Source organism: Coregonus lavaretus, assembly GCF_964263955.1.
Source record: "Coregonus lavaretus genome assembly, chromosome: 39".
Taxonomy (NCBI): Eukaryota; Metazoa; Chordata; class Actinopteri; order Salmoniformes; family Salmonidae; genus Coregonus; species Coregonus lavaretus.
The window spans coordinates 19240490-19267748 of record NC_140026.1 but is presented as its reverse complement, the minus strand read 5'-3'; the positions used below and the strand labels follow the sequence as shown (position 1 = coordinate 19267748).

Genomic DNA, 27259 nt, shown 5'->3' with positions numbered 1-27259 from the left:
AAGTAATGGACAGCGGCAGAGAGACTAGACAGGGAAGTAGGTGGGTGGATATGGAGTGGGAGGGGGGTTAGAAAAAGTGTTTTCCCGCTTCAGCTTTGGTGCAGGACTGACTCACACAACATATGCTGCTTTTGTTAGCATATGATTCCCTGCTCTAAAATATAACTGGGGTATTACTCACTCCCTCCTGGCCTAAGGAAAGCACTGGAGCCGCAGTCTTTTAATCTCTTGCACTCCTCTATTGGTTTTGCACAGCCTCTCTCAGAGAACAGAGGCAACAATCATCTGGTCTTCTCAGTGCCAGGGAAAGGAAGCAAGCATTACAGGAACTTTGCTCATCTACAATAGAATGTGTGAACATTCCTCTCTTCTTGTTCCCTTGTCCTGAACTGGTCCCACAGAGCAATGTACGGCCCTTCGTCTTCATGTTCCATTATTAATACGGACCGCAAACCTGTCCAGTGTTTTGTTTATGGCTCGGCATTCAAACGGGCGCACTATAATCACAGCAGTGAAACCACCTGGACGGCCACGCTGTTGGCAAGGAATCTGATGGAATATCAAAACCCTGTCACACCGCCATTAATTTGCAAACATTTGCCCCAACATCTGATGGGTATTTGATGAATGACTCATCGTCCTGTGCCTCCCCAATCGAGGCTGATTTGGCTGTCATTGGAGCCCCGAAAGATTATTGATGACTTATTTGGAATAATGAAGTCACAGCCTGAGAATTTATTTATTTATATATATATATAGTACCAGTCAAAAGTTTGGACAGACCTATGCATTCAAGGGCTTTTCTTAATTTTTTACTATTTTCTACATTGTAGAATAATAGTGAAGACATCAGAACTATGAAATAACACATATGGAATCATGTAGTAAACAAATCAAAATATATTTTATATTTGAGATTCTTCAAATAGCCATCAGATGACCTGGCCTCCACAATCCCCCGACCTCAACCCAATTGAGATGGTTTGGGATGAGTTGGACCGCAGAGTGAAGGAAAAGCAGCCAACAAGTGCTCAGCATATGTGGGAACTCCTTCAAGACTGTTGGAAAAGCATTCCAGGTGAAACTGGTTGAGAGAATGCCAAGAGTGTGCAAAGATGTCATCAAGGCAAAGGGTGGCTACTTTGAAGAATCTCAAATATAAAATATATTTTGATTTGTTTAACACTTTTTTGGTTACTACATGATTCCATAAGTGTTATTTCATAGTTCTGATGTCTTTACTATTATTCTACAATGTAGAAAATAGTAAAAATAAAGAATCGACAATAAAGTTCATTTGTTTTGAAGAAATCTAAAAGTCTCTCCTTTGATTAGAATAATTACCATGACAATTTATGTATGGGTGGTCCTCTGGAGCTCAATTGGTAGAGCATGGCGCTTGTAACGCCAGGGTAGTGGGTTGGATCCCCGGGACCACCCATACGTAAAAATGTATGCACACATGACTGTAAGTCGCTTTGGATAAAAGCGTCTGCTAAATGGCATATTATTATAATTGTGTGTGTGTTTTTTTAATTTTTTACATAGTCATTCACAATTGGAAACGCCAAGTCTAGGCAGGCTGCTGTCATCACGTTCCTTTCTACCGCTGCGGTTTGATCCACAGAATTTTGACAGGCCCCCCCTTTTCCTGTTGTTCAAGACGAGTCGGATGAAACTCTTGCTCCGGCCTCCCTCGCTCACCCTCCGGTGTGACATTATTTAATCTCTCCTCCTCTACTGTGTGTGTGTGTGTAAAGGAGGCTCAACAGTTTGGCCTAAGCCAGGGCCTGGGATCTTTCCAAAGTTCAAACATCATCCCTGTGTTTGCTCGCGCTGTTCAAAGGGATGTTGACATGAAAGAGGGACACGGGTAGCACAAGGAGCGGTTTGGATGCCAACTGGTCCCAGGAGACGCCACCTCCACATCTTGGTAGATTGGGATGGGGTGTTTTGGGTGGTTGGGAGGACTGGTAAGTGGCTGTAAATGTGCATTAAACAATTCTTTGAACACTGGACCTCTTCCCAACATTCACGCTCAGCAGTGCCAGACTCCTCCCTGGTGATTACAGACTGTGTCTCAACAGCATGCTACCTCTCAGGTAGTCTTTTTATCTTGTCCCCCTATCTGGCCTGAAGAGAGTGTCACATGGAGGTGAGCTGGAGGTGTCCGTGTTGAAGCTTACATTGCAACCAGGGAGAGTGAGGCTAGAATGACCATGTTGGTCACAATGATCATTGAACCACATATGACTTGCCTTCACTCAATGGCCAGGTTGATGAATACCATCAATTCTGGTCTCTCACTAAGCTGAATTGGTCAAGGGTCTTGTATGTAGCAGTGGCAGCCAATGGCATTTGTCTTGAATAGAAAAAAGCATGCACAGAGTGAGTTTGGCCTTCTGTTGTCAGTCTGACGCCGTCAGTGGCTGAACCTGAGGTGAGGCGAGATGTCACCCAAGCAAGTCCAAGGAGAGGCAATGAAAGAATTAAGGCTATCGGCACCTGCTGTCCCGCATGAAAATAGCTGCATTATGCACTCCCCCTCATTAACATAACTTGCTTGCCCGTCATGTCTCCCCAGAAAAGCCACTGATCTCCCATTTTAGAACATTTTAATGATTTAGTGTTGGAGCTTCAATTCACTATGATTACTAGCAAAGACTTTAATCCCCCCTCTCCCTTCCAAAGTATCATCGTTATGCGCTTTTGACAAATGCGATCTTGTTTAGCGCTAGGTTTGTTTTCTATCATCCTCACGTGTGCATATCCCCTCAAGTCGGCGACGCACGCCGGCTGGGATCCATTCCAGTAAGTCGCTGATGTGGCAGGGCCCAAATTGTTCGAGGCGCCCTCCATTTTTACCTATCAAGGGAAGGTTTTATTTTTCAACAGGCAGCTCCTCCCAGAGGGTTGGAGTGAAAGATGGCCCCTGTTAGCCACAGTGCTCACCCCCTGCAGGTTAATAACCCAGAAATAATACGCAGAGATGATGCTCTAATGATATTACTGATGAAAAGTCTGGAACGCTCAATACAGCTGACAGACAGACAGACAGGAAGGAGCCGCACTGCGCTCCTCTGTGTAATGCATTCTGAATCAATGCAGTCAATGAGAGGCCCTCCTATATTGTTATGAAATGTGAGGAGGCAGGCTAGCTACCGTGGCAGCTGCTAAAGCACTGACTGACTCTTTCCTGACATACAGGTCATTGTCCTGAACTGGTAGGAGTCATCCCATTGAACCTTTCACAGCTCCCTTTGAACAGGACATGAGTTGCTCCTTGCCACACGTTCCTCTTGGGGGAAATGTTGGCCGACATTGTTTTTCTGAGATGATGGCCCAACCTGCCGGTCCGTGCTAGGCTAGCCAACTTTGTTGAAGATTGCTTGTCGGCTGGGTCATTGACTCAAAGAAGATGCACTTTCTCCACACCTACGGGTCACCGAGTGTTGCTGAGCGTTCTTAATGTCTTGAATGCTTTGCCAAGCAATTGGCTTTGGTTTAATTCCAGTGTTGCTCTAGTTGTCGGCATTCAAATTTGTATTAAAAGGTGGTTGATTCTCTTAGTTCAAAGAGATCCCCTCAGACGTATTGTGAAGTGATACCTGCCACCGTTGATTCTTGCAATGTACCGCTAGTGTTCAATCAGATCAAGATGTACATCCCTCCCGAGGGGGAGGTGTAAACTAATCGAAGTGACCGTTGGCTTGGCCAGGCTGCCTTCTGACAGGTTTAAAATGGGCCGTCTTTGGCTGCTGCCTCGCTCCTCAGCATGAATACAAAGCAGAATGCTTCCACTTCTGACGGCAGAATTACACAAGGCCAAGGGCTGGGCCCCCAAAGAATGTCCAAGGCATTAATAACTAAACAGTCAGGCGTTCTCTGGCTGGAGAGAAATCCTCGCGTTAAAGGTAGGATTTTGAAAATCCTTTGAGGCGCACTGCTTTAGACAACCAAAAGAAATGGAGCTACGCAAGATTGATGGAAAGTGCTCAGAATCTGTTTTGCACCCGCATCGATGGATGATAACTCACAAAGTATTTTTGCACCGGCAAATGTTTGATCAAGAGATGTGAAAGCATTACCGAAGTGAATTCGCATATAAGCCACATGTACACTAACAAATTAAGTACGTGATTGGCAGACTTGTTATAGGAAAGTGATGCTGTCTTTTTCCTTGGGAGAATGTTTCTCACGCCTATCCATCACAAGGAAGTGTCTGTTCAATGCTTTTGCAGATTTCATTCAAATTGCTAACTTTCATTATTAGCATTTTTCCTGTGCTTGCAGTTGAACTGGTCTTACTTTTCTATATGAAAGAAGGGACAGTGCACAGAATATGCAATGAGGCAATTTTATTAACATTATGCTGAGACATTGGAGTGGAAGTTCCCAGTACAGCAAGTTTCTGCTTGTCTGACTCAGTCTCCAGTGCCATGGTTCACAACGTAGTTCGAAGGGTTCTGGGGCCAATCAGGCTCCGCCGTTACATAACGGGAACACCCCCAAGCGGTGGTCAAGGCTCGCGTGAGAGCAGCTGCAGATCTGCCTTCCTCCCCTCCTCTTCTGTTTGTGTAAACGCTGACAGAGAGACCCATAGGGTGATGTGACTCATTTGATTTCGGTGCTCCGATTCAGCTGTCATTGCTCATAGACAGATTTGCTATAGGGGATAATTGTAATAGAAAAATATCTGGGACTGGGAGATGTGCGACTCCACAGCAGCTTCCCCGTTTGCATTGCTCCCGCAACCCAAATGGCTTTTCGTTTCAGTTTTTTCTCTACCTTCTCTCCCCTCCCTTACGCTGTATTTGTCTGCGCCCTATTACATTTTAGGGAAAATAAATGTTGCAGCCGGCCCTGATGCTTTAATCAACCGACGGACCCTTCTGACAGCTGAGTTTTTTCTTCTTCTTCCTGGTCTCCCCTTTGCTTTTTATAAGTATTACTGTGTGTTGCCTCGGATTAATGTCTCTTAAAGAAACCCAGCCGTAATGTTTCCAACATTGTACTCGGAAATGCGGAATCATTGGAAAAGAAAACCCCTCCTTGGCTTTGAAGCAATTGAAAACAAATCTCTGTTCTCATCACCTGCTTTAGTTTAGAGCCTCATTTTGCCGTGACTAATTTTTTGTGACTCTAAATATAATTGCCGCAATCCTCCAAGCGTATTAATTTTAATGCAACTTCGCTCCTATTTCGAGGTGGGTTTGGAGCACCTCTCTGATTGTCGGAGTGAGTGATTTTAATTTGGTGGGCGCTCTCATGCTGCTACACGACGCCTGCACCTTGGGGCGCAGGAAACATCCGCGTGTTGCTTTGTTTGTTGAAGGCGACAGGCTCCATTACTCAGAAGCAAGTCAGAATTTGATTTCCTTTCATTTTTTTACCCCAACTTTCATTTTCATCTAAAACAAATTCCTCCAGTCTTGTCAAACTATAATCTCGGAGGATGAATGTCAACGTACACAGTGATTCTGAAAGAACTGCATTTTTAAATGCATGCCACTCGCTGGAAAAGGAACTATTACATCAATTATTTGTTGTAATTTTGAAGACCTGTGGGAGGGGCTTTTTGTAAGAGAGAGGATGACATCTCGTGGAGATGGGTAGCGTACTGCGAGCTGACAGCGGTACCCCCTCCAAAAAGAGCAGTGGTAATGCATGTGGAAGGGACACTCAGCGGCGAGGCAGCCCGCCGCAGTTTGCAGACGCCTCATTCGACTTGATTGCAACAACTGTTTCAGTACTCCCCTGTTGGATCCTATTAGACAGTGTGTCTGCGATTTGGCCATGGAAGTGTCTGCAGAACTTAATTCATTCAGATGTTGCAGCGTGCCCGCTGTAGAAATGTAGTGTTTAGTGACTTGAGTGTTGAGCAGTGTCTCCACTAAAGGGTGATTTGTATGGGGCCATTTTTCCTTTTATTAAAACATTTGCTCTCTCGCGCAGTCTCTCCAAGATATTTCGACCTCCCCAAATGGCAGTGGTTTTTGACCTATGACCTAATAATTTCCCTCTCAGATTCAACACCTTATGACTCTGTGTCAAAATTGAGAATTCATTAATATGTGAATAACTGAATTATTAAACAATAAAATGACCAAATACCGGAGTGAGTGATTGAATAGTGCCATTCCATTGCAGGGCCTCAACCCATGTTACTCTCCCTCTCCCACAACCCCTCCCTAACAACTGACTCTAAACCCAGCTGTGATAATTTCCGCAGGTCGTGGTTTCGACAAACATCGCCGAGACATCCCTGACCATCGACGGCGTGGTGTTTGTAATTGATCCCGGATTTGCCAAGCAAAAGGTTTGCCACCGTCCCTCCTCCCCTGCATCATCCCCCCATCCACCCCCCCAACCTAATCTCCTCCGCTCATCTGCCTCTGTTGCCTGAAAATCCCCAGATAAACAGAGCAGCACTGCACCTGACAGCGGCAGAGATGGAAAAGCCAGTTATTTATTCCTCTGACATTTCTCTAGCCCGGAGCCAAGTCATACACGTGGCTCAATCAGAGATGATATATTTGCCCGGGCGGATTGTGTGTGGGTGCTTGTGTGTGCTTGTGTGTGCACGTGTGTTTGTGCTTGTGTGTGCATATGTGATTTGGGATTATGTGTGTTAGTGTCTCGTGTGTGTGAAACTCAATTTCCCACTGTAACCTGCACATAAACACTGGTCTATTTCTCAACCATGATGCCCCCTATGCCTCATCCCTTTTCTAAATGTTTGTGTACCTATGTTTGTATGTGAAGGAGTGATTTGAATCCTCTCAATACCTCACCTGTCCACCTTGCTGTTCCTTCCAGGTGTATAACCCTCGTATCAGAGTGGAGTCCCTCCTGGTGACGGCTATCAGCAAAGCATCGGCCCAGCAGAGGGCGGGGCGCGCCGGGAGGACACGCCCAGGGAAGTGCTTCCGCCTCTACACAGAGAAGGCCTACAAGACCGAGATGCAGGTTAGTAGTGTCACTGCCATAAGAATTATATTAGTCCCAGATGAATTGTTGTATATAACCGATTGATTATTTAAAGCTGCATAGGAATGCTAATGTCCCAAGGTTGAGACATAGCTACGTCTTACATTATTTCCAGAGAGTGTACAGAGCATCGTCGTTCATTGCTTACTTGTATCCGTGATTCTTATAAGTGTAGTGCACTCGTACCTATACAGAGAAAAAGCATATGAGGCTTAATTGTACCTCTATAGAGAAAATAAATATTTCAATTTCCCAATATTCCCACCTAGAACCCAAGTCGCCTATTCCTTATTCAGTCCTTTTCACTCTGACAGCTGGATTCCCCACCAATCACCCACAGCCCTTTTTAATAACTTGCGCCAGTGACACAGACCCCCCCTGTGACAAATGAACACGTGAAGGACCCAGTCCTCCACTTTAACAGGGTAATTATTTCACGTCACACCGACTGGCAGAGGGGAATTTTAAAACAAGTTAAATAGCCCTTCAAACAGCCCCAGACTTCCATTTTCTGTTCACTTTGACGTACGAGTCCGTGTGAAGAGATAATCGGCACCCTTACTACTTTTTTTGATTTGAAATCCTCTCCTCCGGTTTCCCCTCCCCTTCTTCTGTAACAGGACAACACGTATCCAGAGATTTTGAGGTCCAACCTGGGTTCGGTCGTGCTGCAGCTCAAGAAGCTAGGTATCGACGACTTGGTACATTTCGACTTCATGGACCCACCAGGTAAGAGCTCTTGTATTGCATTTTGACAAAAGGGATAGAGCTTATTTTTGTGTTAATATCTTGTTTTTGTGTTAATAGGGGCCCTATTCAGTCAATCTCAGCTAAATTAACATTCTTTCTGCGCAGTGTGTGTGTATACATAGTGTGATTGTATATGCTGTTGAATTTTTCTTTGTTTCACAGTGTAAATCACAAAGCCAAACATTAATTTTTTTCACTAAAAAGAGATGAATGTTCTTGCTTTATCCTGGAAACCCAGTTTACGGAGATTGATTGAATAGGGCCCCAAGTTGTAAAGTTTGGGCTTTGATAGATAACATCATGGTGAATTTCTGTCTCACTTTGGTCACAGAATCATCTGTTAAGGGCTAATGAACAGACATGGACCGGTATAAACTGTTGCTCTCAGGTCCACAAAACCTTTTTATTTAACTGAAAATGTTTGATGTATGACATCCAATCTGGGTAGCTATGAGCTTAGAAAAAGAAAATGTGGAAAAATCACATTCAAAAGTAATTGTGCTGTCTTGGAAGTTGTGGTTCTTTGCTCCTTTGCCAGAATAGGTGGTTAAACTGCACTGTCAAAACAAGTCTGTTTCTATCCGCTCTGGGGGAACATGGTGTAGTGACTAGGGGGGAATAGTTTGGCTGGTCAGTCGATGTGTGTTGGGACTGTCGCTTCTCCAGGCGCTTCCTATTCCCCCTGTTCATCTGCACTGGGCTGGAGCCTGGCCAAAACACACAGAGGTGCCTTGTCTTGTCCCAATGTCACTTACTTCCCTTACCAGCAGCCCTGGAGCCAACACACCATGTGTGGGTTCTTACCCCCCTCCCTCGGTCTCTCTGTCCATAGCCTTAACCCCACACACACACTTCCCCCGTCTCTCCACCTTAATACAGTTTCCATCTCCGAGATTAAACCCATCTCTCCCCGTCCACGGCGCCAAACACCATTTTGAGAATGAAATTGGTTACATCAATAGCCCCGGTATCACCTTGGCTATTGCCTTCTCTTTATATTCCGCGGGTGAAATGTGACTGACCTATTCCCCCTACCTCCGCCACCCACCCCTCTCAGTTCTCTCCCACCACTATACGTCTCCCAGCACTTAAGGGTTAGCCCCCCGCCTGGTCCACTCAAGCCTTGTCCATTTAGTCTAACTGGGAATGAGGGGAAGGAATGATTACCTTATTCATCTACTTAGAAAAGAAGGATGCCCCTGGAAGTTCTACACGCTGTCAGTGGAGGCGCTGGGTTCGTCTAACTAGCTGCTTAGCGCCCCGGGAACACGAGGTGTTTGGACTAGAAAGATGAATAGCCGGAGTATGCTGTGCCCTCGCTCCAACGCACTTCAAAGGTTCTCCAAGAAAAGCCTTTGTATCTCGCCGGCGCCCTGGTCAATTTGACATGCGGTGCAGAAGAACCACTCCCAGAATGGCTACGCCAGAGTTGTGGGTTCAGCCAAGTGAATCCTGGACCTGGTTAAAGAGAGCCATGGAATTGGATCTCCAGGTAGAGAAGCATGACTGGAACATGTTTTGCTCCATAGCCCAGCGTTTCCCAAACTAGGGGTCACGACCCCATGTGGGGTCGCCTGATTTGAAAATGGGGTCGCGAGAGAAACTCTGAAATACTGGCCAAACGCTCTAACCGCTAGGCTACCTGCCCCAATTAAAAAAGTAAATATTGGCCGTTGATTACATTTTTTGTTGTTTTCTACATGGTGGGGTCGCAACATTTTATTTTGGATCAAAATGGGGTCGCGGACCAAAAAAGTTTGTGAACCCCTGCCTTAGCCATGTTAAAATACCTCACACTACCTGGCGCCGACGAAGATGGTGGCCTCGCGACTAGCTCTTAGGAAACTTAGCAGTATTTCGTTTTTTTATGTATTATTTTTTACATTATTAGCTCAAAGTGTTTTGTATAGATGTTGTGAAATTGTTAGATATTACTGCACTGTCGGAGCTAGAAGCACAAGCATTTCGCTACACCCGCAATAACATCTGCTAAACACGTGCATGTGACAAATAATTTGTGATTTGATTTGGATTGTCCGGGTGTCCGCTTCAGTAGGAGACATGGGAACACACACACCGTCTGACTGATGATGAGGCCACACAACCCAATGAATAAAATGTCAGCTCCTCAAAGGGCTTGAGAGATGGAATGCTTCCTTGAGATGATTGAAAACCTCTGCTGCTTGATGATGGTGGGGGGGATGCTTCCCATCAGCCATTTGTTTTCATTTATCATTTGGGCACATTAAAAGGATTTAATCATGACTTGGGTTTGTGCTGCTGTCATTAAGGCAAGTGGGGACATTGTCATTGAGCTGCTGCTCTCCTCTGTGGCTGTATGCAATGAAAAGGTACAGGCAGAGTGATACCTCGGAGTGGGCTAGGATTGGATGGGTCCATATATTTAAGGTTAACCAAAGAACCCAGGCATGGAGGCCATTGGCTTTTAGTCTGTGTTGCATTCAAGTTGGGCCTGAATCTTAATGGAGAAATTCGATTTCCACCCTGTAACCAGGGATCACATGAGCGGCCAGTCTATTTCTCTGTTGACCTGCCTCGCTCCACGCTCAGTAAGCACAGTGGCAGTGGGGTGAAGCGGCTCACTAAATCACATGGAAAATCCAAGAGAAATCAGTAGCGATTTACAGGAAGGACCAGCCTTAGGTGGGATTCATTTGCCTTTTGACATTTGCAGAGTAGTACATTTCAAAGCCAATGTGAGTTTAATGTACCTTTTTAGCCTTTAATCCCATTGATTTGGCCCTTGGTTAATATATCGGATTCTCGTGTATTGAGGCGGTCAATAGTTTCTTTCTGATGAGGTGCGTCATGTATAGATTGCATTTCCACACTTGTTCGTCATGTTACTGCAAAATCAGATTTTCCTCCAAAAGGAGTGCGTCCGCCACAAGCCATTGGTATAGTAAGTAATGTGGCTAGCTCTCACTTTTCTATAAAAAAAGTAGGTTTAATGCCCCAAATCGATATTTGTTCATCATAAGAAAATACCTGCTTGCATTTTGAAAAAGGCTTTTTTATTCCTTATTTGAGAGAAATGAAAGTGAACAACACGGCCCTCAGCTGAAGCCGAAGCTAATTTTCAGTTAACATGCAACTGGTCATTAGGCTTCAGTTCTCCCGAGCCAAAGGTCAATAATTGCATCTTGGGGAAAATCTTTTAACCAAACGGTGGGAGCCCTGTTTTGATGCATTAAGTGAAGGGTTCCCCTGTAATTGCATTAGTTGTTTTGAATCAGCGGAGCGGAGGATGAAAAATGAGCCTCACCACCACCATTACAAAGTTTCCGTCCAGGGTAACTGGCCATCACACATACAGAGGTGCTTGTTTTTAAATCTCCTCCTTATGTTCTTTCCATCTTATTTTTTCTCTTTCCTCCTCTGCCACCCCTTGCACTTCCTGTGCTTCTCTTCGATTTCTTCTTTATTTATTTAAACCATATTTATCCAGGTTACTCTCATTGAGATAAAATCTAATTTTTTGTTTGAAAACACCTGGTCCAAGATAGCAGCGGTTGACAAAAGTACAATTATGTTCTTACCCTTGTCTCCCTCTCTCGTCTCCCTCTAGCACCGGAAACCCTGATGCGGGCCCTGGAGCTGCTCAACTACGTGGCGGCGCTCAACGACGACGGCGACTTGACGGAGCTGGGCTCCATGATGGCTGAGTTCCCCTTAGACCCGCAGCTAGCCAAGATGGTGATCGCCTCCTGCGAGTTCAACTGCTCCAATGAGATCCTGTCCATCACAGCCATGCTGTCAGGTAATACTCAGGGAGAAAAGTGTGGCATGCCCATCACAAGCCACCTTCATTATTGTGCACACTAGTTTTCCTGTGTAAAGTTGTATGTTCATGGCAAATTTGCCCTTCATCCTCCCCAAAATATGGATTCAGTGCACTGCGCCTGCTACTTATTTTTCTCTTAGTTGTCTAGACGATGATCCCTTCACCCTTGACCCCTTTCTTGTTTAGTCTATTAGACCAGACAGGTTTAGGAGATAATTAGATGATATGTTTAAGTCATGAACTTCTCCTGAAATTCAATACTTTTGTATGTGCTTGGGTCTGCAGACACAACATGAAGAGCCTACTCTAGCCTTTGATATGCATTTGTTGACGTTAGATTTGTTTGTGTGGTGTCTAGAGCTGGTCTGACCATTTCACACCTGGTTCATTAGAAAAACATATTTGTCCGGGAAAGAACATAAAACCGTGCCTCTCTGTCATTGTAGCAATGGCATCACTCTAGTACTGATGCACTACATTGAGCTCTAAAAAGAGCTGTGTATAGGAGGTGTAATCTGAACTCCATCTCTGCAACTGTGAATTTCAATAACGATGTTGATGAATGTGATTTGACTTGCGGCTGATAGCAAATGTAATCTCAAATGGTCCTTAACTTTGCCCACAACCCCACGAGGTGGAAAGAAGCGTGAGAGCAGAAGGAGCTGGTGGTGTAAGTCAGTTAATATTTGTCAGGCAGGAAAAATGCGTGTCTACAGTAAATTAATGAGTTTATAGTCTGAGCAGCACCAATGTGCTGCGGCAGTAATTGCGCTTTAGGCTTGCCAAAGCAGAGTGCTGCTCATTGAGATGAATCCGATGCTTTTGAACAGAGGGAAAGGGAATTTAACTAGCTGTTTGGACACGCTGCACATCTATAACGGGTTTGTCAAGGAACCCGGTTTTCTGCTGAGTTCATTACCGAGTCAGCAGCGGATTCTAGGTCTCACATCGCCCAGGCAACCAAGTGTAGGGGTTCGAATCGATAAACACTCAGCTTTCACCCGTTAAGCCCACGATGGAGCATGTTTTGACGTTAGGCTGCTCACAGCAAGTTTCGGGAAGGCGGGAGGTGTTTGATGCAGCCTTTTGATGTACAAGTGCTTTTCCGCGTGGATGCAAGACCACAGTTTTCCCTTTAAAGTGCTCAGGCCAAGATCGAGTGGTTAGGAGGACACTTTCTTTGGTGTCCCTCTGCACCACCGCATACAGAGCTTATGAGTCAGATGAAGGCTAGCCTCATAAATGCCCTTTTGCCAAACAGTTTGAGTAAAGATACTTTTTGGGGGGTTGGAGCCCCTTTCTATGCCCCTCCTCTCATACCCTGGCTGAGGTTTGGTCTTACAGTATGCAGCTCGTCAAACAGCTAAACTCAGCCGAGCGCAAAGCAGGAGAAAGCCAACCCTCCTTTGCCCTCTCCCACCCCCCTTCACCCCCTTCTTCCGACACGCACCTGTGGCAATGCTCTGTGCCCTGTGAAGTGCTCTCTCTGGCCTCTCTGACCCGAGGCCTTGTTCTTTGTGGGAATTGCTTAACTCATCCCTATGGGCGGCTGTGTTGGGGCCCATACCAACCTTGTTTAGTCCCACAGTGTTTCGTACGACCCACGGAGGCTAGGAAGGCGGCCGACGAGTCCAAGATGCGTTTCGCCCACATTGATGGAGACCACCTGACGCTCCTCAACGTCTACCACGCCTTCAAACAGAGTACGTGTCCCACAGAATGTCCATTGAGCATGCTTTATTGTAATTCAGGACTAGGCTTAATCTGTGTCCGGTAAACCGACCTTAATGTCACTTAACATACAGTGCCTTTTTGTCAACGATCTACACAAAATACTCTGCAATGTCAAAGTGGAAGAAAAATTCGAACATTTGTAAAACATTTATTTACATTTTCATTTACATTTTAGTCATTTAGCAGACGCTCTTATCCAGAGCGACTTAGTTAGTGAGTGCATACATTTTTCATACTGGCCCCCCGTGGGAATCGAACCCACAACCCTGGCGTTGCAAGCGCCATGCTCTACCAACTGAGCTACAGGAGGCCTGTATGAAAAATAAAACACTAATATATCTTGATTCCATAAGTATTCACATCCCCTGAGTCTATACATGCTAGAATCACCTTTGGCAGTGATTACAGCTGTGAGTCTTTTTGGGTAAGTCTAAGAGCTTTGCACACCTGGATTGTACAATATTTGCACATTATTATTTGTAAAATTCTTCAAGCTTTTGTCAAGTTGGTTGTTGATCATTGCTTGCCATAGATTTTCAAGACGATTTTAAGTCAAAACTGTAACTAGGCCACTCAGGAACATTCAGTGTCGTCTTGGTAAGCAAGTCAAGTGTATATTTGGCCTTGTGTTTTAAGTTAATGTCCTGCTGAAAGGTGAATTTGTCTTTCAATGTCTGTTGGAAAGCAGACTGAACCAGGTTTTCCTCTAGGATTTTGCCTGTGCTTAGCTCTAGTCAGTTTCTTTTTATCATAAACTTCCTAGTCCTTGCCGATGACGAGCATACCCATAACATGATGCAGCCACCACCATGCTTGAAAATATGAAGTGCTCATGTGTTGTGTTGGATTTGCCCTAAACATAACGCTTTGTATTCAGGACATAAAGTTCATTTCTTTGTCACAATTTTTGCAGTTTTACTTCAGCGTCTTGTTGCAAACAGGATGCATGTTTATTCTGTACAGGCTTCCTTCTTTTCACTCTGTCATTTAGGTTAGTATTGTGGAGTAACTACAATGTTGTTGATCCATCCTCAGTTTTTGCCTATCACAGCCATTCAACTCTGTAACTGTTTTATGGTGAAATCCCTGAGTGGGACGCCTGTATCTTTGTAGTGACTGGGTATATTGATACACCATCCAAAGTGTAATTAACTTCACCATGCTCGAAGGAATATTCAATGTCTGCTTTTCTTTTTACCCATCTACTAATAGATGCCCTTCTTTGCGAGGCATTGGAAAACCTCCCTGGTCTTTGTGGTTGAATCTGTGTTTGAAATTCACTGCTCGACTGAAGGACTTTACAGATAAGTGTATGTGTGGGGTACAGAGATGAGGTAGTCATTCAAAAATCATGTTGAACACTATTTATTGAGTCCATGCAACTTATTATGTGACTTGTTAAGCACATTTTTACTCCTGAACTTATTTAGGCTTGCCATAACAAAGGTTTAATACTTATTGACTCATTAATTTGTAAACATTTCTAAAACATAATTCCACTTTGACATTATGGGGTATTGTGTGTAGGCCAGTGACACAATCTGAATTTAATCCATTTAAAATTCAGGCTGTAACACATCAAAATGTGGAAAAAGTCAAAGGGTGTGAATACTTTCTGAAGGCACTGTAAATCTAGATCTCGCCTCTCACAGACCATGAGTCGACACAGTGGTGCTACGACAACTTTGTGAACTACCGGTCGCTGATGTCGGCCGACAATGTGCGCCAGCAGCTGTCCCGGATCATGGAGCGCTTCAGTCTGCCCCGCCGCAGCACAGAGTTCACCAGTAGAGACTACTACATCAACATTCGCAGAGCGCTGGTCACAGGATTCTTCATGCAGGTCAGTGCTCACTGGCCAAACAGAGAAAGGAAGGGCCCAGAGGGTTCTGTCTCGGAATGTGTTGACATGCTCTAGTGCGCCATATTGTGCACCAACAACACAGCACTTGGTTTTGACCATTGGGTAGTTGGCAAGTCCCTTGTACATGTTCCAAAAATGTCCCAGGCCAGAGTGGAGTATGTGGGTTAGTCAGCTAACCCTAGTTAATGTTTTGAAATTGGAAAATAACACTGTACCACTGACTTATGGTTAGATAACCCAACTTCAATATAAGCCTGTTAACTTGTCAAACTGATGCCATCCCTTAATGTGGCAATCAGCAGTTGAAACAATAACAAAGCGTACTCCACTTTTCAGTAAAAAGCTGAGGGATGGGGCTGCAGAAATGGAACCGCTCTCAAATTCGTAGACCGAGCTATGGAGGCAAGGACTGATCTAAAAATTATAATTTTAACCATGTTTTTGAGGCTATAGTTTTACATTTACTTTAACAAACATTGGCGTAAAACAAGCTTATATTTTGGGTTCTGATGGGGTACGACAGTTGAACTAAGCTCATGAGACATAAGTTAAATTCTTTAAGAAATCAATGGGTACATATCATTTATTTAAATCCAAAAATGCATGTAGCAACTGCAGATTGCCCTTTTGAGACTGAAGTAAGATGCAGCGCTGCGTTTGTGCATCACCTTTGTGTTTTTTTCCCTAACTCACCATGTCTGTTTAGTTAACAGGTATTTACACTGTTGCTTAAAACACAACACGTCAAGATACTTATTGTAATGGATAGCCTCCCCTAAGTGTGCACACACAGGCACAACCAGTTAAACACATAATAAGAATTCAAGGCAGTTTGCTGCCTGCTAAGGGAAAATAAATGACATTTTGTTGAAAGTCCATTTCCGGGGGAACCTGAAAACAAGCGACATGACAAGTTGAATTACGCCGTTAATATACAAATATTTGTCAACATTAACCTTTATCGCAAAGACACATTTGTGGCTCATATTGCAGTTTAGGGGTGTTTTGAGTGCATGTCTTTGTTTGGAGAGGTCTTTATTGAGACTGATTGATTGGCCTTGTTAATCACAGCAGCCATCATCTGCATATTAAAGTACCCCGAACGGAAACTAAAAATGAACCGCCCTCCTTAACTTGGCAAATTCTGCTGAAGTTATACCGCCTAAGCCCAGAGCTGCCACTTTTTCCCTTTTCTGTGTAATTGATTGTGTTCATTGTACTTTAAAGATGTACACTACATTCAGTCTAGTTGAAACCCGAATAGGCCGATTTGGCTGCAGGGATTATAGATGGTAAAAAAACTGTGTTAAATCGCCTCAGGCTAAAAAACAAACCTGCAGATCACAAGTGCCTGATCAGGAAACATGTTGATACTGTGTTTCTGTGTGTGTATGGTAAGGATGTAACATTTGATATGCATCGGTCCCTGGTTTAAATGTTTTAGATACAAGTGCATTGGTCTGTGGGACCCCAAACTGATCCAAATGTTGCATGCATCGGTCCGAAAATAGATTCAAACGTTCGAATCGCCGGCTCACTAAAATGTTTTGCTCATATTACTTTTTTTCTACCTTCCGAAAATACCTAATCTTTTGTGACAATTGATGCATCCTCTCCTTCAGTGTCAAACTAAGCATGTAACTGCGTTGAACGTCATTGATCTACAAGTCATTTTTCATGCCGAACAACCCCAAGCAATATCAGTAGTCTAGTCAAACTGCTCACTGTGCTGCTGCTTGCGCTGACCAACAAGATGTAGGCAGACTATTCCTGATCTTGCACATCTGCGCGGCACCTTCAGCATTCAAATGCTTGGAAAATGGCTTGCGCAATATTAGGCTTTATTAGTTGAGTGAAAACCAATGTAATTTGATAGGTTATTGTGTGGTTGAAAAATGTGTTTTACCAGAATAAAAGTAAGCTTCCGGAGACAACTTTCATCTGGCTATAGCCTATACCTGCTGATCGGGGCTTATATTTGATTTTATTACGATTGTTCAGGTTCCCCGTCAGCAATAGTTTTGCTTTAAATAATCGGTGTATATGGTCAGTTTTAGATATACAGGGTCACGTTGATAGTTATGAAATTATCAAAACCATTCATTTTGAGACTGGGTGAAATCCAAAGTTGTGCTATATTCATTGTCATAGCAAACAATTTAAGTTAAATATTGATACATTACTAGCTAAAAACACTTTTAATTCAGATCAAAAGTGGGGAGAGAAAAAAATCATACATTGCCCCCCCAATCTGACAGTGGCTTAGCTCAGGTGACTATATACACAATAGACATATACACTACCGTTCAAAAGTTTGGGGTCACTTAGAAATGTCTTTGTTTTTCGAAAGAAAAGCAATTTTTTTGTCCATTTAAAATAACATCAAATTGATCAGAAATTAAAAGATGCTGGAGGAGTGCTTGATGCCATCTGTCAAGCATGGTGGAGGCAATGTGATGGTCTGGGGGTGCTTTGGTGGTGGTAAAGTGGGAGATTTGTACAGGGTAAAAGGGATCTTGAAGAAGGAAGGCTATCACTCCATTTTGCAACGCCATGCCATACCCTGTGGACGGCGCTTGATTGGAGCCAATTTCCTCCTACAACAGGACAATGACCCAAAGCACAGCTCCAAACTATGCAATAACTATTTAGGGAAGAAGCAGTCAGCTGGTATTCTGTCTATAATGGAGTGGCCAGCCCAGTCACTGGATCTCAACCCTATTGAGCTGTTGTGGGAGCAGCTTGACCGTATGGTACGTAAGAAGTGCCCATCAAGCCAATCCAACTTGTGGAAGGTGCTTCAGGAAGCATGAGGTGAAATCTCTTCAGATTACCTCAATAAATTGACAACTAGAATGCCAAAGGTCTGCAAGGCTGTTATTGCTGCAAATGGAGGATTCTTTGACGAAAGCAAAGTTTGAAGGATACAATTATTATTTCTATTAAAAATCATTATTTCTAACCTTGTCAATGACTACATTTCCTGTGCATGTTGCTATATTTCCTATTCAAACTCATTTCATGTATGTTTTCATGGAAAACAAGGACATTTCTAAGTGACCCCAAACTTTTGAACGGTAGTGTACATCATACACAGACCAGTCAGCTCAGCAGATTTTAATTTAAAATGGAAAATGAAAGTGTTTATGCAACAAATGTTATAGCATCAAATCGTATCCCACCGAACCGCATCGATTCATTCCTCTAATCAAACCGAATCACACCAAATCATTTCAAATTAAAAAGTATCGTATCGAAGCCCATGTATCTAGATACGTATCGAATCATCTTGAAAGGCAAAGATGCATATCCCTAGTGTATGGACTTTAAATGAGTGGAGACTGTATGCGTTGGTGAGATTTTGTTAATAAATGTCAATGGGTAGTCCTCTTGAAATGTAATTAGTCTTGTGTGCAGCTAATATCTAGCCTACTTATTCCTGTCGCTGTGTATGTGATTGACAGGTAGCCCATTTGGAGCGTACGGGCCACTACCTGACTGTGAAGGACAACCAGGTGGTCCAGCTGCACCCCTCCACTGTGCTGGACCGCAAGCCGGAGTGGGTGATGTACAATGAGTTTGTGCTGACCACCAAGAACTACATCCGCACCTGCACCGACATCAAACCAGAGTGGTAAGCTCACTGCTTGCCTAGCCCTAGGTCCGTCTTGTCTAGTGTGTGTCCTGGCTATAGTCGGTCCTCTCCTAGATGTCTGTGTATGTGCTTGCCTGCAGTCAACCCGCCTGCTCCTAGATCCATATTTCTTCTAGACCGGTGAGAATGTGAGTACGGGTGTGTAAACAAGCAGTCAGCCCGCTCCTTGTGTGTGTGTGTGACACTCAGTGTGCGCATTGTTTGATTACGTGGGTTTTTCTCTTTTCATGTCTTTGTACTTCTGTCTGTTTGTGCTTGCGCATTTGTGTCAGATGAAGTGTGTCTGCACCAATCTCTCTCTGTCTCTGTGTGTGTGTGCGAACCTTCCTTCTCTTTCACTCAAACACACATGTACACACACACAATCGCAGACACATTTCATGACTGTTTACTTGTCCTTTCCCAGGCTGGTGAAAATCGCCCCGCAGTACTATGAGATGGGTAACTTCCCCAACTGTGAAGCCAAGAGACAGTTGGAGCGCATCGTTGCTAAACTCTCAACCAAGGAATACTCTCAGTACTAACACTATACGTTTGTATGAGAACAAACCATCACCACCAGCACTAAGGAAATCTGAAGTCTTTATCTGAGCACTCTTAATTTTCTTCTCATTGGATCATGATGTATTATTTTCATACTTTTTGTTTGGCTCCTCCTCCTTTATTTGACCACCTGTAGTCATTGTGATTAACAGGTGGTTGGCACTGCGGCTGATCCGGGTGGGAGTTAGCGGTCAACGCAATTATTGCCATTGACCATGGTAAAGCATTACCATTTATGTAGATGTTGACATTCCTTTTTAGAACGCGTGAACTCTTACTGAAATGTACTTAGGTAGAGACATTCCATGCTAATTCATTGAACAAACTTTGACTTCAATTTAAGGAAAAATACCAGCGTCGACAGTTCAGCACCCACCGTCTTGCTTGTATAGCTACCAGACTTTGGTGTTATGTTAGGGGGATGGGCTCAGCAGGTTGAAATGTTACAAATGTGATTGTCTTGTGTTTTATATATATTTTGAGGTTGGAATAATACTGTAAAAATGATAATGCCCTTTTAGTGTAAGAGCTGTTTGAAAAGACAGCCTGAAATGTCATCCTGTTTTGTAAATTAGTTGATAGACCAATAAGAAAGAGTTCCAAACCTCTCTGCCAATAACAGCTAGTTTTCCGTTTTCCCCTCCCCACTCAGACCACTCCCAGACAGTCCTAGCAAAATTCTTGCTTGAGAAATTGCTTTCTTTTTGACCATTTTAATTGAAAACAATCACAGTAAGGTACTTCATTGTTACCCAGAAAGGTTTGATATTGATATAAAAACGGATGCATTGGGCTTTTAATGTATTTTAATGTGAATGGACACAAGGGCGCTCCCCTTGTGTGAACAAATATGGTGTCATTATAGGGGTGTGCGGACTGGTAAATTACCGGGTCATCCATTTTAAAATCACATGAATAAACTGTAAGAACTTTAATGGCCTTTGCATTTTTGGCTTTTCAAGCTTGGCCTTTGAAGTCAATGTCTGAGTTCTTTATTTTTTGATTTTTTTAGGTATGGATGTAGTGTATATAGATATGTATGTATGTATGTATGTATGTATGTATGTATACTGAACAAAAATATTAACGCAACATGCAACAATTTCAAAGATTTTACTGAGTTGCAGTTCATATAAGGAAATCAGTCAATTTAAATAAATAAATTAGGTCTTAATCTATGGATTTCACATGACTGGGAATACAGATATGCATCTGTTGGTCACAGATACACTATATATACAAAAGTATGTGGACACCCCTTCAAATTAGTGGATTCGGCTATTTCAGCCACACCCCTAGCTGACAAATGTATAAAATTGAGCACACAGCTATGCAATCTCCATAGACAAACATTGGCAGTAGAATGACCTTACTGAAGAGCTCAGTGACTTTCAATGTGGCACCGTCATAGGATGCCACCTTTTCAACAAGTCAGTTCGTCAAATGACCGGGGCAGCTGTAGCAGGGCAGACAACTGTAAGTGCTGTTATTGTGAAGTGGAAACGTCCAGGAGCAACAACAGCTCAGCCGTGAAGTGGTAGGCCACACAAGCTCACAGAACCGGACTGCCGAGTGCTGAAGCACGTAGCGCGTAAAAATAATCTGTCCTCGGTTGCAACACTCACTACCGGGATCCAAACTGCCTCTGGAAGCAACGTCAGCACAATAACTGTTCATCAGGAGCTTCATGGGGTTTCCATGGCCGAGCAGCTGCACACAAGCCTAAGATCACCATGCACAATGCCTAGCGCGACTGAGTGGTGTAAAGCTCGCCGCCATTGGACTCTGGAACAGTGGAAACGCGTTCTCTGGGGTGATGAATCACGCTTCACCATCTGGCAGTCCGACGGACAAATCTGGGTTTGGCAGATGCCAGGAGAACGCTACCTGACCGAATGCATAGTGCCAACTGTAAAGTTTGGTGGAGGAGAATTACTGGTCTGCGGCTGTTTTTCATGGTTCAGGCTCCTTAGTTCCAGTAAAGGGAAATCTTAACGCTACAGCATACAATGACATTCTAGACAATTCTGTTCCAACTTTGTGGCAACAGTTTGGGGAAGGCCCTTTCCTGTTTCAGCATGATAATGCACCCTTGCACAAAGCGAGGTCCATACAGAAATGGTTTGTCGAGATCGGTGTGGAAGAACTTCACTGGCCTGCACAGAGCCCTGACCTCAACCCCATCGAACACCTTTGGGATGAATTGGAACGCCGACTGCGAGCCAGGCCTAATCGCCCAACATCACTAATGCTCGTGGCTGAATGGAAGCAAGTCCCTGCAGCAATGTTCCAACATCTAGTGGAAAGCCTTCCCAGAAGAGTGGAGGCTGTTATAGCAGCAAAGGGGGGACCAACTCCATATTAATGCCCATGATTTTGGAATGAGCTGTTTGACAAGCAGGTGTCCACATACTTTTGGTCAGAAAACCAGTCTGTATCTGGTTTGACCACCATTTGCCTCATTTAGCACAACATATCTCATTGATTAGGCTGTTGATTGTGGCCTGTGGAATGTTGTTCCACTCTTCTTCAATGGATGTGCGAAGTTGCTGGAACTGGAACACGCTGTCTTACACGTCGATCCAGAGCATCCCAAACATGCTCAATAGGAGACATGTCTGGTGAGTATGCAGGCCATGGAAGAACTGGGACATTTGCAGCTTCCAGGAATTGTGTACAGATTCTTGCGACATGGGGCCATGCATTATCATGCTGAAACATGAGGTGATGGAGGCGGATGAATGGCACGACAATGGACCTCCAGGATCTCGTCACAGTATATCTGTGCATTCAAATTGCCATTGATAAAATGCAATTGTGTTCGTTGTCCATAGCATCTGCCTGACAATACCATAACCCCACCAAGGGACACTCTGTTACAATGTTGACATCAGCAAACCGCTCGCCCACACGACACCATACACGTGGTCTGCGGTTGTGAGACCGGTTGGACGTACTGTCAATTCTCTAAAACGACGTTGGAGATGGCTTATGGTAATGAAACAAACATTAAATTCTCTGGCAACAGCTCTGGTGGATATTCCTACAGTCAGCATGCCAATTGCATCCTCCCTCAACTTGAGACATCTGTGGTGTTTGACAAAACTGCATATTTTAAAGTGGCCTTTTATTGTCCCTAGCACAATGTGCACTTATGTAATGATCATGCTGTTTAATCAGCTTCTTCATATTCTTCACCTGTCAGGTGGATGGATGATCTTTGCAAAGGAGAAATGCTCACTAACAGGGATGTAAACAAATTTGTGCACAAAATTTGAGATAAATAAGCTTTTTATGCATATGGAACATTTCTGGGATCTTTTATTTCAGCTCATGAAACATGAGACCAACACTTTACATGTTGCGTTTATATTTTTGTTCAGTGTATATCAGCCAATAACTGGATAATTCCAGATATCACCGTTAGTCTGAAAGTAATCATAGACAAGTTAATACAAATGTTTGAGGGTGAAATCGATGTGAAAATCGCTGCCCGCATCTCTGTTGGAGTGGTAGGGTCTTTAGTTGCATAAAATTGCTCAAGCTTTTGTCAAGCCACTGATGAGGCTGCATAATCATTTGAAACAGGACCCATTAACATCCTAAACGTTCTTCAGTACACTTCCTAATTTTTCATCAGGATTGGACAACTAGTTCTTATCAAACTTTGAACAGAAATGAATTGAATATTTATTTGCTTCTCTAGCCAAGAAAGTTTGATGAGCCCTGGAGAGGTTTCTTAGAGAGCTCCCCTGTCATCCTATGGGTCAGCAGCCCAAATGAAGCACGTCGCTGTGTGAGGCGGCGCGTAAAGCCACAAGAAATTGGATGCAGGACTCCTCAGAGATGAGAGCCTTGAAGACAGGGCTGTTCCCCAGGCTCAGGTCAGCCCAGGTCCCAAAGAAGGCTAGCCCAACTGGGGGGGCATCTTGGGTCCTTCTACCCCTGAAGGCACCCTCGTGGCTGCTTTGGGTTGAGGGAGTTTCGCAGTGTGTGTCCAGCTTCGGCTGGCTCTGTTTGAGGCTCGGTGACTTCCATAAAATCTCTGCATTATTCAGAGTTAAAGCCTCCTGACAGTTATATGAACTCTGGCGTTTTAGTCCCCCCTATGGGATATCATGCCTAAAGAAAAATGTCAATGGCTGTGGATGCAGTTCTTTGAGATTGTGCTTATTCCCGAATATATGGTGCCTTATGCACTCTGGCCGTTGCGGGTGGATTCTGTTGGTTTTTCCCTGTCGGGACATTTCTCTTTCTCTACCTCATTGTATATTCTCAGTAAGGCTGCGAAGGCGGTCTAGTTTCCACCGAACATTCATCTCGCCTGAATGGCAGCCTGTGTCTGGCACACCTCAGCCATTCCAGGTACTTTACAGTGAGGGAAAAAAGTATTTGATCCCCTGCTGATTTTGTACGTTTGCCCACTGACAAAGAAATGATCAGTCTATAATTTTAATGGTAGGTTTATTTGAACAGTGAGAGACAGAATAACAACAAAAAAATCCAGAAAAACGCATGTCAAAAATGTTATAAATTGATTTGCATTTTAATGAGGGAAATAAGTGTTTGACCCCTCTGCAAAACATGACTTAGTACTTGGTGGCAAAACCCTTGTTGGCAATCACAGAGGTAAGACGTTTCTTGTAGTTGGCCACCAGGTTTGCACACATCTCAGGAGGGATTTTGTCCCACTCCTCTTTGCAGATCTTCTCCAAGTCATTAAGGTTTTGAGGCTGACGTTTCGCAACTCGAACCTTCAGCTCCCTCCACAGATTTTCTATGGGATTAAGGTCCGGAGACTGGCTAGGCCACTCCAGGACCTTAATGTGCTTCTTCTTGAGCCACTCCTTTGTTGCCTTGGCCGTGTGTTTTGGGTCATTGTCATGCTGGAATACCCATCCACGACCCATTTTCAATGCCCTGGCTGAGGGAAGGAGGTTCTCACCCAAGATTTGACGGTACATGGCCCCGTCCATCGTCCCTTTGATGCGGTGAAGTTGTCCTGTCCCCTTAGCAGAAAAACACCCCCAAAGCGTAATGTTTCCACCTCCATGTTTGACGGTGGGGATGGTGTTCTTGGGGTCATAGGCAGCATTCCTCCTCCTCCAAACACGGCGAGTTGAGTTGATGCCAAAGAGCTCCATTTTGGTCTCATCTGACCACAACACTTTCACCCAGTTCTCCTCTGAATCATTCAGATGTTCATTGGCAAACTTCAGACGGGCATGTATATGTGCTTTCTTGAGCAGGGGGACCTTGCGGACGCTGCAGGATTTCAGTCCTTCACGGCGTAGTGTGTTACCAATTGTTTTCTTGGTGACTATGGTCCCAGCTGCCTTGAGATCATTGACAAGATCCTCCCGTGTAGTTCTGGGCTGATTCCTCACCGTTCTCATGATCATTGCAACTCCACGAGGTGAGATCTTGCATGGAGCCCCAGGCCGAGGGAGATTGACAGTTATTTTGTGTTTCTTCCATTTGCGAATAATCGCACCAACTGTTGTCACCTTCTCACCAAGCTGCTTGGCGATGGCCTTGTAGCCCATTCCAGCCTTGTGTAAGTCTACAATCCTGTCCCTGACATCCTTGGAGAGCTCTTTGGTCTTGGCCATGGTGGAGAGTTTGGTATCTGATTGATTGATTGCTTCTGTGGACAGGTCTCTTTTATACAGGTAACAAGCTGAGATTAGGAGCACTCCCTTTAAGAGTGTGCTCCTAATCTCAGCTCGTTACCTATAAAAAAGACACCTGGGAGCCAAAAATCTATCTGATTGAGAGGGGGTCAAATACTTATTTCCCTCATTAAAATGCAAATCAATTTATAACATTTTTGACATGCGTTCTTCTGGATTTTGTTGTTGTTATTCTGTCTCACTGTTCAAATAAACCTACCATTAAAATTATAGACTGATCATTTCTTTGTCAGTGGGCAAACATACAAAATCAGCAAGGGATCAAATACCTTTTTCCCTCACTGTATGTCCATTTGTTTTTAAAATGGCTTCCCTTGTGTCTTGTGTTGCTGGGCCAAAACTGAAGCGTTTGCAGCGTCACGGTTGATGTTTATGCAGCTGACTACGTGGGCGAGAACGTAGTTTGCCACGGCACCCAAGGGGTATTTTTGTTTTAGCTCCGTGATGATCCATTAGTCTTACATGAGGACCAAATAAATGTTTTCTCCACCTATGGCATAATATATCTCACCTCTGTGTGCCTGAGAAGGGATGAGTCTTATGCTAAGAGACACTACTGAGGAAGACTAACTTCAAAAGCGACCCTTAACTTAGCATTTGCCCCCTGATTGAAGTTTCAAAGGCAAGTCAGCCAAGTGGGGAGGGGATGTTTAAATGTTTTCAGTGCGGTCTTTAGTAGCGAGAGGAGAGAGCGGAATGTGGCTCCCTATACTACTGAGGGAGTTGCATATTACGGCTATGCCTTGCGCAATATGCAAAGTCAGGAGATTAGCATGTTTATTTTATCTTTTCAGACTGTTGGGAGGCGAGTGTTTCAGTTTTTAAATCGACTACTTTTTGCACAGGAACATGAATGTAATCATGAAATGTTGCCAGGGAGATTAGCACCCTTAACTGAAGCCAATGGAAAACCCAGAGGTTTTTGTGTTATATTTTATTATTAGTGGCTAATGACACAGTGAAAGCATAACATATATTTAACAAATGTCCATTTTAGACCAATCCACCATATGCTTTTCTTGGTGTGTACAGCATTGTCTTACATCGGCGCGACGGCCGTCTGCACTGACGTTTGTTGCTTTAGAATGGCGCCATCTGTTTGAAGACAATGGTGTGTACAGTTCATTCCAATGGCATGGTGAAATCTGTGTTATGTAAACATAATGTCCTCTATGATTGTGTCTGAATTGGACTTACATAGTTTGCAGTACAACACGGCCCGTCCACATACAGTACGTTTGCCCACTGACAAAGAAATGATCAGTCTATAATTTTAATGGTAGGTTTATTTGAACAGTGAGAGACAGAATAACAACAGAAATATCCAGAAAAACGCATGTCAAAAATGTTATAAATTGATTTGCATTTTAATGAGGGAAATAAGTATTTGACCCCTCTGCAAAACATGACTTAGTACTTGGTGGCAAAACCCTTGTTGGCAATCACAGAGGTCAGACGTTTCTTGTAGTTGGCCACCAGGTTTGCACACATCTCAGGAGGGATTTTGTCCCACTCCTCTTTGCAGATCTTCTCCAAGTCAATAAGGTGTCGAGGCTGACGTTTGGTAACTCGAACCTTCAGCTCCCTCCACAGATTTTCTATGGGATTAAGGTCTGGAAACTGGCTAGGCCACTCCAGGACCTTAATGTGCTTCTTCTTGAGCCACTCCTTTGTTGCCTTGGCCGTGTGTTTTGGGTCATTGTCAGGCTGGAATACCCATCCACGACCCATTTTCAATGCCCTGGCTGAGGGAAGGAGGTTCTCACCCAAGATTTGACTGTACATGGCCCTGTCTATCGTCCCTTTGATGCGGTGAAGTTGTCCTGTCCCCTTAGCAGAAAAACACCCCCAGAGCATAATGTTTCCACCTACATGTTTGACAGTGGTGATGGTGTTCTTGGGGTCATAGGCAGCATTCCTCCTCCTCCAAACACGGCGAGTTGAGTTGATGCCAAAGAGCTCCATTTTGGTCTCATCTGACCACAACACTTTCACCCAGTTCTCCTCTGAATCATTCAGATGTTCATTGGCAAACTTCAGACGGGCATGTACAGTGGGGAAAAAAAGTATTTAGTCAGCCACCAATTGTGCAAGTTCTCCCACTTAAAAAGATGAGAGAGGCCTGTAATTTTCATCATAGGTACACGTCAACTATGACAGACAAATTGAGAGAAAAAAATCCAGAAAATCACATTGTAGGATTTTTAATGAATTTATTTGCAAAT

General features: G+C 43.9%; 1 protein-coding gene across 1 annotated transcript in view; it reads left to right on the top strand.

Moving 5' to 3' along the window:
* Positions 1-20274, top strand: part of LOC311112814 (ATP-dependent RNA helicase DHX15-like) — a 33159-nt gene extending 12885 nt beyond the window's left edge. Inside the window, exons 7-14 of the mRNA XM_084155950.1 lie at positions 6233-6319; positions 6820-6969; positions 7611-7719; positions 11330-11521; positions 13126-13248; positions 14932-15122; positions 18608-18777; positions 19205-20274. Coding sequence (XP_084012076.1) covers positions 6233-6319; positions 6820-6969; positions 7611-7719; positions 11330-11521; positions 13126-13248; positions 14932-15122; positions 18608-18777; positions 19205-19322 — 1140 coding nt within the window. The 3' untranslated portion in view covers positions 19323-20274. The remainder of the gene's footprint in view (positions 1-6232; positions 6320-6819; positions 6970-7610; positions 7720-11329; positions 11522-13125; positions 13249-14931; positions 15123-18607; positions 18778-19204) is intronic.
* Positions 20275-27259: the final 6985 nt, after the last annotated feature.